The sequence below is a fragment of the Ambystoma mexicanum genome, chromosome 12 (assembly GCF_040938575.1).
Source record: "Ambystoma mexicanum isolate Mex_15411 chromosome 12, UKY_AmexF1_1, whole genome shotgun sequence".
Classification (NCBI taxonomy): Eukaryota; Metazoa; Chordata; class Amphibia; order Caudata; family Ambystomatidae; genus Ambystoma; species Ambystoma mexicanum.
In genome coordinates, this window is record NC_090936.1 from 924,976,043 (window position 1) to 924,988,326 (window position 12,284).

General features: G+C 45.7%; 1 protein-coding gene across 2 annotated transcripts in view; it reads right to left on the reverse strand.

Moving 5' to 3' along the window:
• Window positions 1-12,284, reverse strand: part of CDK17 (cyclin dependent kinase 17) — a 1,505,117-nt gene that overhangs the window by 341,949 nt on the left and 1,150,884 nt on the right. For both annotated transcript variants that reach the window (XM_069629414.1, XM_069629415.1), the window contains one exon: window positions 9,594-9,656. In XM_069629414.1, the coding sequence (XP_069485515.1) occupies window positions 9,594-9,656 (63 nt within the window). The remainder of the gene's footprint in view (window positions 1-9,593; window positions 9,657-12,284) is intronic.

The window sequence follows — 12,284 nt, forward strand, 5'->3', positions numbered from 1 at the left end:
ACACCTCCATGACGTCATCCGGGAGGTCCCAATCCTTGTATCTCAGCCTTTCAGAAACCAAGCGTGAAGGTTGCAAGTGCTGACCTCTGGATGGAGAATCTGTCCCTCCCTTTGTGAGAGAAGATCCTCTCTCTGCGGAAGACAAATCGGAAGACAGATGGACAGGTCTAGAAGGTCCGGGTACCACATTCTTCTGGCCCAATACGGGGCAATTAGGACCATGCATCTTCCGAACTGTCTCAACCTCCTGATTACTTGAGGAATGACGGGGATCGGAGGAAACGCGTATAGTAGTGGGACATCCCAATCCACCACGAGCATGTCTATTAGAGCTCCTGTGAGGAAATTCCCTTGAGCAATGCCTTTCGCACTTCCGGTTGACCCCGGTCGCAAACAGGTCTACTTGAGGGGTTCCCCAAAGGGTGAAGATCTCTTGCAGGACTTCCGAAGCTAGTTCCCACTTGTGGGACACTGCACCCTGCCTGCCAGAGCCTCCGCCATTGCGTTCTCTGCCCAGCTAGGTGAACTGCCGATAACGAGATTCCTTCCTGAATTGCCCAGTACCAGAGCTGCATTCCCTCTCTGCACAGCGGTAGTGACCCTACACCACCTCTTTTGTTGAGGTAATGCATGCCCACTGTGTTATCTGTCATTATCAAGACATTCTTTCCCGGTACAGAGGGCTGGAAAGCTTTTAGCGCTAGTCTGAATGCCCTTAGCTCAAAAAGGTTGATGTGTAGTTTGGACTCCGATGGAGAACAACAACCGCTGATTATCAGACCATTGGCATGGGCTCCCCACCCTGTGAATGAGGCGTCCGTCACTACTGTAATCTCCGGCCACGGTTGCCAAAAATGTTCTATTGTTAGAGTATTGTCCTCGCAGGCCCACCACAGGAGATCCTGTGCAACCCTGCTTGGAACCTGGAGAAGGTCCGTCATCCGTCCTGAGAATTGGGACCATTGAGTTCTCAGAGCCCATTGAAGGGATCTCATTCTCAGGCGGGCTTCTGGCACCAGTAAAATGCAGGATGCCATGAGGCTGAACAACCTCAAGAAATAGTAGGCTGGAAGATTCTGGGCACTTTGAAATTTGGAAACCATCTGAAGAATGTCTTGAGCCCTCGCCTTGGGTGGCTAGCTCTTTCCCCAAGGATGTGTCTAAAATAGCTCCGATGTATTGGAGCTGTCGGGAGGGTGTCATCTGTGACTTCTTTACATTGAGGGAGAAGCCCAGTTTGTGAAGGGAGTGGCAGGTGACTTTCAGATGATCCAGGGCTTGATCGGGAGAGCATGCTCTGATCAGACATTCGTCCAATTAGGAGTAGACATGAATCCCCCCCCCCCCCCCTCCTGAGATGTGCTGCCACCACCACCATCAGTTTGGTGAAAGCCCTCTGGGCGCAGGTCAACCCGAATGGCAGGACTCAAAACTGATAGTGCGAGCCACCAACGGTGAACCTCCGGTATTTCCTGTGCTTGAGATGTATTGGCACATGAGAATAAACATCCTGAAGGTCCATGACATCAACCAATCCTGAAGTTGGAAGGCCTGAAGGATCTGAGTAAGGGTAACCATCTTGAACTTGTCCTTCCTGAGGAACTTGTTCAAGTATCTCAAGTCCAAGATAGGTCTCAGTCCTCCGTCTTTCTTGGGGATAAAAACATATGGGGAATACCAACCCTTGTTCCTCTCCGCTACAGGTACCGGTTCTATAGCACCTTTCTCTAGCAGGGTTAATATCTCCTGCTGTAGGAGCGGATCTGGAATCAAAGGGTGTTTTCCCAGTGGATTGTTGTGAAGCTGCGTTAAGAATGGAAGGCAGTAACCCTGGGCTATTGTTTCCAGAGCCCAGGCATCTGAAGTAATGTCTCGCCATTCTTGCAGATGTGAGACAGTCTGCCCCCCACTGGTGTTTCGTGACGCAAGCCCTCAAAGCCGTTTTGAGGCGGTTGCTGCAGCTGCTGATGGCAAAGAAGCTGTAGCTGGAGTTGGCTTTGAACTTTTACCTCATCCACCACAAGGGATTTTTCTTTGACCTCTTTGACTGGCCATTCCTCTCACCTTTCCAAATGAGGAGTAGTACCGATAGGATCATTCCCTCCAAGATTGTCCTGATGAATGAAAAGGCTGAGGTTGCTTAACAGCGGCCCCTAAAGATTTGGCGGTCTGCAACCTCTCAGGGCTCTCGTCAGCCTTGCTGCCAAAAAGTTGAGACCCGTCAAATGGCATGTTTAGAAGACGGGCCTGCACATCTGGTGCGAAACCCGACTTCCGCAACCACGCAAATCTGTGCATAACTGTGCTTGTAGCCATAGACCTGCTGATGGGTGGTCAGTCAATTTCTAGAAAAAAACATTTGAAAGGTAACGTCGAAACAATAATACCGAAAAAAAAAAATTGATTTTTTTTTATTATACATTTATTTTGGGGCCTGGGAATAAAAAAAATGGGTAAAACAAAAAAAAAATTAAAAAAGGGGGGTTGAGGGGGAACCCCCCCATTTCAAATAAAAAACGTAATTAAAAAAATGCGATATTTTTTTTTCTCTATATTTTGACTTTCAAAATCTTTGTTTTCGAAATTATCACTATAAACCCTGCTGATGCTGTCTGAAGTGTCTAATCGAGATTGAAGGGATTCCTGCATGGCTTCTTTGCCATCCTAACGATAGCTAGGAAACCTTACCTTTCCTCCCCTTCTGGAATGTGCTCTGCCACCATTGATATGCACTCCCACAGAGTGTATGAAAATGTGGCTAAGGCACATGTGGAGTTGGCCGACGTAAGGGCCATACTCCCAGCTGAAAATACCTTGCGCGCCCATCCATCCACACGCTTGTTGTCCCTATCCAGAGGGATGGTAGGGTACGCCACTTTGTTAGATGTAGCTGTGGCTGCCTGGATCACCAGAGTCTCGGGAGTGGGGTGTTTGGACAGATAGCCGGGGTCGCTACTGGAAGGGCAGTATTTTCTAGTGAGGGATTTATCCACAGCAGGGATAGAACCCGGGGACTCCCAATTCTTGGCCACCCTATTTTGCAAGGCCACACGGAAGGGTAAAACTGGGTCTGTAGGTGGACCTTGGTCCAGAATGTCTGTAAAATCATTCTGAATAAACTGAGCTGGTGGTTTGGCCCAGCTTAAATACTATACCACTTTTGACATTCACTGTCGATAAGAAGAGTCTGCATGTTCGCCTGGCTCTGGTTTGCCAAACTCAGTCTCTGGCAATGTATCCACACTACTGGCAGTGTGAAGTGTGTCAATAAGGTCTTTCATTCTACTTTCTTCAGAGATTAGACACTCTGGCACATTAGAAGTACCAAACTTCAGACCAAAAGGAACCTCCTCTTCCTCAGATCTTTCCTCTTCTTCAAATATTGAAGACAAGGATTTAAAGTATTCCTTCCATGACAAAGCAGTGTAAGATTTTTCAGGCGGTGGAGTCAGTTTTGTGGAAGGCTTTGGCTTGGCAGCTTTTTCTTTTGCTGCAACATGCTCAGAGGGCTGAGCTGAAACCTTAGAAGTCTTCGGCGCCAATGGTTTCGGTGTCAACGTCGACAAGGGTGTCGATGGCGTTGATGTAAATGGCGCTGATGGCGTTGAGGCCTCGACGACCACCTTCAAAGATTTCACCTTCGGAGTATGTGGAGCCTTGAATGGCATCGAAGACCTCGAGCCCTCGTTACGACTCGAGTGATTCTTTTTCATCGGAGACCTCGATAGGTTTTTCTTTGATCACCCGGGCTCGAGGGCGCGTGAGGTGTCGTAACGGGAACGCTCTCGGCCGGCTTCCGAAGAAGGCGTGGACAGGGGCTTGGCCTTCTCAAACACTTCAAGCATTTTTAGGCAAAATGCCTCCCAGTCTGCAGAAGAATGCTTGGTGGGACACCTACATTTCCTGGGGAATTCTTCGGGCGATGACTAAGATAGTGACTGGTGGTGTTGCTTCTTCATTCTCTTCGTCGAAGACGATGAGTGGCGGGAGCCACTTTGGGATCTCAACATCTTCTCCTCACTCTTGAATTGAGAAGAATGAACTCCGGACTCGACAGTCGAGGATCGGTTGGTTTTACGACCCACCTGTAATTTCCCCTTCCTCTCTCGCAGGGCTTTACCCATCATCGCCTGACACTTCGAGCAGGCCTCTGTGTCGTGGCCTTCTCCCAAACACCACAGGCACAATCGATGCAGGTCTGTTATCAACATTTTTTAACTGCATTCCTTGCACTTCTTGAAACCCAAGCGAGGGGTAGTCGGGGTTGATGAAGATGACATCTTCGATGATTTTCTGTCGAAGAACGAACTACGTAGTAGAAATATACTAACGAGGCGTGCCGAGTCTCCAAAGCAACACGTGCTGCGGAAAAACAGAACTGAGGCCAACGGGCTCCGCGCGTGCTAATTGTACACCCAATGACGTCACCCTCGACGGAGGCCTTCAAGAGACAACGACTCAACACCATTAACACACAGCGCCCTCTGCCGAGAAAATTTTTCCAAAGCAGCCGAAGCTGGACGTGAATATCAAAGATTAGGAATACATTGGAGGACACAATCCATTCAAAGGGTCATTTTTAACTAGTCTTGTGACCCACTAAATAAAGGAAATCCATAAAGCACAAATGGTTGAGAGCAGTATTAAAAAAAGAAATTGGCACCCCAACGGCTACCAAAAACATGCTCAGGGCTACGAATGTGGTCAGAATGCTGAACACTTGGTGAGGGCAAAACTAAAGTATAGCTGCCACCAGCCTACTCCCTAAAGCCTGTGTTAGGGTACGAAAATTACCATAGTGCAAAAATAGACCTCCCTGGTACCAGGTACCTTGGAGGCGATGCAATACCATAAACCTTAAACGAGGCAAAAGTGGATGTAATGGTAGGGGGGCTTCAGGAGAAGGCCCTCTCGTCACTAAAAAGAGATCAAGAACCACAAAAAAGACGGGGGAGGAGGGGGGAGCAAACAATTGAGGGGCCACAAAATGTGGGCCAAGAATGCCCTAAATTGGAGGTCTTTCTTAACACAGGCAAGTGTTTAAAATAAATATGGGGGTGGGGGCTAACAAGGCCTACTTTATCATCTAAGTATAGTAAAAAAATATGATCACTGCAAAATGTTAGTACAGAAGAAATTACAATAAAGTAGTATTTTGCCCAAGCCAAGTATAAGTGGTATAATGAAGATGACAAGTGTTAAGAAACAGGGTTCATGGTCTGAGAATAGGTTATTGTAACAATGTCAGGCTGGTGCTCAAGGTATTATCAATGTTTTCCCCAACAACAAAAGGGTAGTCAAGATGTTATGTAAGGGGTCCGCATTTGTGGGAGAGATGGCGGTCTACAATGGAAATCTAGATGCATCATGATATAGGAGTCAGCCTTCGGGTGTAAAAATAGCAATGTCAGTACTGCAGGGTGGTTATTTGGTACGTATGTTGTTACGTCATCCATAGATGTATCTTTGAAATATATATCTGTGTCAACCGCTTTCCCCTTGTTTAATGTTAATACAAACACAACCCCAGCAAGTAAGTGTGAACAATGTGGTTGTGTCTATTTATTTATTGCTGAATTTCGGCGTAATTAGCTCAAGCTAAGGCATTTGGAAGCTTAGTGCTGCAGACAAACGTATGAAGATGATCACGGTTTCACTGGCAGGTGAGAGAATGCAGTACAGTAGGAAGGCAAGGGGCTGTATTTGGTGACGGGTCTGATCTAGTCCCAATAGTGAGCAGTAATGCCCCACTATAATCAGAAGACGTACAGCAAGGTATTCTTAGGTTAGATGAAAGAGCCAGTGCACACCATGTCTGTCACCCTACACTCTTCCCAGTTGCATACTTCGTTACGAATGTTCAATGTGGAATTCAGTCTCATCCATACTTTCTCACTCACTCTCCAACCTCATAACCTTACAGGACTGCATGACTCATGTCACGCAAATCCTCCCTTGTTATAACAATGTGGTCAGCTCGGCAAAAATGATTAAACACATTTGCATTCTCCTGTCGTGAGCACACGGCCCCTGCCAATCCTATAGTGTGAAACACTGGCAAACCCGTTGTCATTAGCTGTCTCAATTTCAGTGGCCTCTGAAACCATTCATTAGTTCTGCCGAGAACACCAAAGCGTCCATCTTCCGCCACTCATTGTCTCACACCCGTTTACATTTTTCTATGCACAACTATTCAGTTTAGAAACAGACATGCATTCTGAATACAACAATTTACCCTCTTCAACTTGCACCGAACCACCACCAATTCTAACGACTCAAAATCGGCCAAAGCACGCTGGCCTACGCTTAGGCATCTTACTATGATGTTTGTATACTAAGCATATCACCGTCACCTTGACATTATTTGTTGTTTTATTTTGTCTTGATGTACCTTAAGCTTCATCTCGCTCTTGTTTTCTTAATGTCTTCCAACCGTTCACCAGAGGAAGGGAAGAACCCGAAACGTTGTAGGTGATGTTTATGTCTGTTGGGTGCACACAAACTGCAAATGGCAGCCATCTTTCAGAGGATCATGTCTCCAGTCAGTAGAGACTCGCATGCAGACTCTTGGCTGGAAGCATGGGACTTGCAGATTCTAAAGCTTTTGAACAGAAGGTAGTGTAAGCTCCGACACTGGGACCAAGTGAGAATCACAGGTGGGCAGGCGACCTGCGGATCAACGGTCGGTGTTCAGCCCAGGCGGGAGAAGGTTTGGGTTATTAGGAAATACAGTTCTACCCTGACCTGACGGCTTCTTAGAGAGAGGTGGAGGGAACACATTTTACACAGCTTCTCTTCTTCCCACGGCCCACTTTTCAGACTATGCCTAAGAGGAAACAGACGCAGGAGTACAGGATGGAGCTGGTTTATCTAGGGATGACTGCCTCAGGTCGGAATTCAGCTGAAGCAAGTCACTCGCCATGGGAAACAAAGGTCGTTTTGTCGCCTCAGATGCAGCCCAAAACTTTGTGAAAAGGCCACGGCCTGGCCTAAACTGATGTTCTTTTTTAGACCTACCTTGTCTGGGGGTTTCTGTTGGCAATATGTGCGTTTAGCGGTTGGCCCGGTTCCTCACAAACTGCATTTATAAAATGTTTATGACAGTTTGTGCTCTTATTTTGGTGTTATGTTCATGATATATTACTTTCTCTATAGGCTATACTCGGGAGGGTAGCTCAGAGGCAACGCGCTCGCCTTGGAATTGCGAAGCAACACAGGTTCGATCCCTGGGTCTGCGTTTAGAAACCTCCGGGTATTAAGCGTGTTATAAATAACCAATTATAATTACACACACAGTGCTTTGTCGTATTCTTCATGGCACATTTACGCAGGTGGCCACTATATCATGGCTAGAAAGGAGTGTCTTCCTTATAAGCGTTCCAGGAAGATGTGATCATGTTGGTCTTGATTTGCTTCAAGAATATTTTGTAATGGCATATAAGTATTCTTATCAATAACATTTGTTAAATAAAACAAAAAATAGTCTCAACGTAATAAAGGACAAGCCTCCTGAACCTCTGGTGCTTCTGCCGCTACATTATTTATTTGCTTGCTTTCATAAGTTTAAACACATTTTTTTCTTGTCTTTTGGCTTGGATTCTAGATTGTACTTTAGGATTAACGTTTTCATGTATTGTCTATTGCTGCCATCTTGTGGCTATTATGTCAAGACGCAACGTTCCAAGTACAAATTGGAAATCGAAGCATATGTTAGTGGGATAGATGAAATGAAAATACAATATAAAGAAAATATATTTCTTCTCCCTTTCTTCCATTTTATACAATTTTCTTTATAATTGTATTCTTATTTTCTGATTCTATTTTTCTACTACTGTGTCCTTTACTATGCCACATCTCTAACCATTCATGCAACTCTCCAGCTGGATGAACACGAACAACCTCAAACTGAACCCTGGAAAAACAGAAATAATGGTTATATCCAAAAACAGCCACAACATCCCATGGCCAACAGAACTAGGAACAGCACCGACACCATCAACAACAATAAAGAATCTCGGAGTCCGGATGGACAACGAACTAACACTGGAGCCACAAGTAAATGCTATAATCAACAAATGCTTCTTCCTCCTGCACACAGTAAAAAGGATCCTACCATTCCTCTCCTTCACCCACAAAACACTCACCATCATCACACTCATGTCCAGAGTAGACTACGGCAGCAGCCATAGCACTGAAAATACTACACTGGCTACCAATAAAACAGCAAATAAGGTTAAAAAAAATGTGCATAACGCACAGAGAAACCCATGTCCGAGGAGCTGAGTTCCTAAAGAGGAAAATAACCATCTACCATCCAGCAAGACAAGCTACGACATTCACCTAGAACCAAAACCGTGCAATAAAAGAACATTTGGAGGAGTATCTTTGTCACACCTGGATCCTAAAACATGGAATTCCCGACCAAAAATCATACGCAATACAAGGGATAATCTGGAATTCAGAAAACGACTACAAAGTTGGCTCTTCACCCCAGAATCAGAAGGGAACGAGTAGGAATCATACATTCTGGCAGAAACAGGAAGCCCAGGGAGGGACCTACAATCCATTGCCTAACCATCCGCAACTGGTGGGCGTAGAGAGGACATTTTGGTCCTCTCATGCCAACTATAGAGAGGAATACCACAGTAGGCAGGGACGCCCCACTAGAAGTAAAGGGAGAGACCCATAACCTTCCTAACCTAACCATCTGTAACCCTAGGGTGGGTGGGGGGCAGACACCCCCACGGCCCATGCGCACATACCGCTAGACTTCCACAGAAGATCATTACCACACAGCAACGTACCTGCCGACTGGGATGCCAAACAATATCAAAACACAAAGGATGGTCATAGATGCCGACCACAGAAACCAAAGGAAAGGGGTAAGAAAAAACCCCTGCTAACCCAATATTAAAATCAAATTTTTCCGCAAACCCTTCTCCTAGAGAAACTCAGACGACCACATCTCTGCACAGCAAACCACACGTACTTCACCACACTGCAACAACATACAAACACATAACCATGCACAACAGAACATGGGAATCACTCAGATTCAAAAATCGCACCTAACCTCAGTGAACGGTGCACAAAGAACTGAAGCTGCCAACAGAACATCATATCTCACATTCCTATTCCCACTGCACCCTAACCGCTCCCACAGTCACCTTGTTTCACACCGTCCTTTTCCAGATCCGCCAGAGCGCCAGGGGACCACTCCGGTGGTGATAGTGCGTCGTACAAGTAACCTTTAACATTAACATCCTTCTATCTCTACCATTTCTGTTCAACTGTATTACCCAAAACACATGAATGGTTAGATTACATTTCAGATGTATATTTTGGCTGAAGAATTTGCTGTGGGTTTGTGTACATACCACAAGTATACTTTACAGTCAATAAAGAATGATACGTCACACAAAAGATACATTATATGAATGGGGCTTAAGAGTAATGTTATGATATATTTTTTTAAATAACATTGCAAAAGGGAAGTTAATAAATTCTCTTGACAGACTTACAGACTCCTTCTGTATCGAATGGAACCAAATAAAAAAGTTCTAAAGAGTGGCAAATAATTGAAGTCGACTTACCTTCACATTGTGTATACTCATGATGTTCCCACAGTCATCCATATACTGCTTTAGGTCTTTGTCCTGTCAGAACACAATGAAAGACTTTTGTAAAACGTTGCATAGATTTAGACATCTGTTCAACCAGGGCTACTTACAGCAGAACTCCACAAGCATGAAGGGCTGTATTTATACATATGTACCATTTATTTCTTTAACTTTCGTTCTAAGATGCTATATGCTACAAAAAGGTACTTAAGCTTGCACAGGACACATCAATAAGGAATCTTGTTGACTTCAACTGTCTTTCAAAGTGGAAGTAGTTCATAGTGTTGAGATGACACAAGTTGCACACTGTGAATACGCACAAGAAAGAACAAATTACTTGCATCTGATCTTTCTCTTGGACACTCCTCCCATGGATTCATCTTTGAAAACCCTCTCCCAGCACAGCTGCTCTTTAGAAAATGTTCTGCTGCCAGGGGTGCTGCACGGCTACACCCAACGCCTCTACGAGACCCGCACCAGACATGACTTTGGGACAAGTGTATGTAGAGGTATGGTAAAAAAAGGTGCATACTTATCAGCTGCGGGGGTAGCTCAGTAAAAGGGGATGGGGCTTTAGTGATGGCCGCATAGGGTTATGTATTAGGCTGGAGAATGCCCCTATTAATGGTGTTTTTTTTTCAACAAATCTTTTTATTTGATTTTGACAATAAACGAGCATCTCATAAGCATAAGTTTGGTTAGCACAAAGCGAGTTCAGAGATGAAACGCAACAAATTAGGAACATAACCAAATGGGGATCGGGGGGGAGGGGGGAATAGTGGGAGCAGGGGTGGGGAGAAACTCGGGCAGGGATGCTGCAAGTCATGGGGATAACTGCTGATTTCCACAGGGAGATCTGGCTGGTGAGCGTCTGAGGTAGGAGAGCCTCAGGGTGTGCTTGCAGAGCGTTGGTGCTTCAGCCACGCCTTGCCAGAGCCCAGGCGGAGTGTTCCATGAGGGCCTCTGGCCTGGGTTTGGGATACACTAGTCATATTTGGACAGCCAGCAGAGGGACGGGGGCTTTCTTGCCATGTCGGGGAACTGCTCCATGTAGTCCAAGAAGGGGGCCCAGGCGTCATAGAACTTGTTCCTCTTTCCCAGGCGGATGGTAGTTATTTTTTCCGCCACTGCGATGTCCCAACATTTGGCCCACCACAGGGCCACTGCGGGGCCCTCTGGATGTTTCCACAGTCTGGCTATGGCGATCTTTGCCGCCGTGATGGAGCTGGGTGCACAGGTTTGCCAGGTTGCGGGTCAGCGGAAATTGGCCAACCCCCTTTGCTGCCTAATAAGATTATCCCTGGGTCCCATGGGATTGAAAGGCCGATCTGTTTGATAAGGTCCAGGTTCTCTTTCTAGTATTTCGTGGCCATCGGGCATGACCAGAGCAAATGGAACAATGTGCCTGTGTCTGTGCATCCTCTCCAGCACAATGGGGAGATCACTGGGTTGCTTTTGTTTAGAGTCTCCAGGGTTAGGTACCATCTGTAACAGGTTTTCATAGCCCCCTCCTTATTCGAGCTCTGGTCCAGATCTGGCCCCATTCTTCTATCTCGATTGCTCTGCCAATGTCCCTTTCCCTCCTTTCCATATAGGCCTCCTTTTTGTTGGGGGTCTCCTTTGTCCAGTAGTCTCTACAGGGTTGATATTTTCCCTGCAGGGGGGCGGCGCTGTGAGAGTTCTTTCCAGAGCAGACTGTTCTCTGCTGCCGTGCAACTTCATCAACTCATGTGAAAGCCAGTGTCGAAGCTGCACGTAGCAGAATCTTTCCCATTCAGGCACCCCAAATTTGCTCTTGCATTCCTCGAAGGTTAGTGATTTTCCCTCCGCGTAGAAATCCCCTACATGTTTCAGCCCTCCCGCCTTCCAGTAGTCGAAATTGTTTGGTGCCTTGCCTGGGGTGAAACAAGTGGGAAGGCGTCCTGCCACTTCCTTTTGAGCCGTTTACCTACGTGTTTTGGTAAAGGCTAAATTCTTTCTCATGTTAAGTATGGCAGTGGCTTTTTTATTTGGTGACTGTCATAGGTATTCTAAAAAGACTAGCAAGAAAAGCCCTTCAAGAGTGCATCATAGCTTGCTTTTATTATTTTGCTAATGCTAATAGGTGCACAAACATATTTTACACATTTAGAATTTTTCAAGAAATACTGCTATTTCATAATATACATTTTAGATCAAAATACATTTATTTTGTTTTAGAAATGTATTAAAAAAGAAAGAGTGATTGTTAAACATAATTGTGGCAGACATTCAGCAAATACAACATATCTAACACATAGTGCACAGAGTCACCATCAATCATGTTTTTTTGTGTCTTGGGTGGATCATATATGCAAGACAGCATGGTGTCTGTGAGCTCTAAAGGAGGCAGGGACCTAGTCGTTGGTCAACGTCAGGAATCAGATCAGGTAATGAAACGGGATTGTGGGAATGAAGCCCTCAAGGTTATGTAAAGCCCTGACGTTTCGGCAATGAGCCTTCTTCTTCGGCCTCGACCTGGTCTCCCCTGGACGGAAGTCCGGGGTTTAAATTGGCTTCTCGATGTTGAGGATGGGGAGTTCAATTGAACTGTCCGACATCAGGGCTTAACAAGGAGAAAGTTGAAGGTAGATGTTAAATCTACTGGAAATGCTGGGGCACAATGATGTGCTGCCCGCAGAGGAT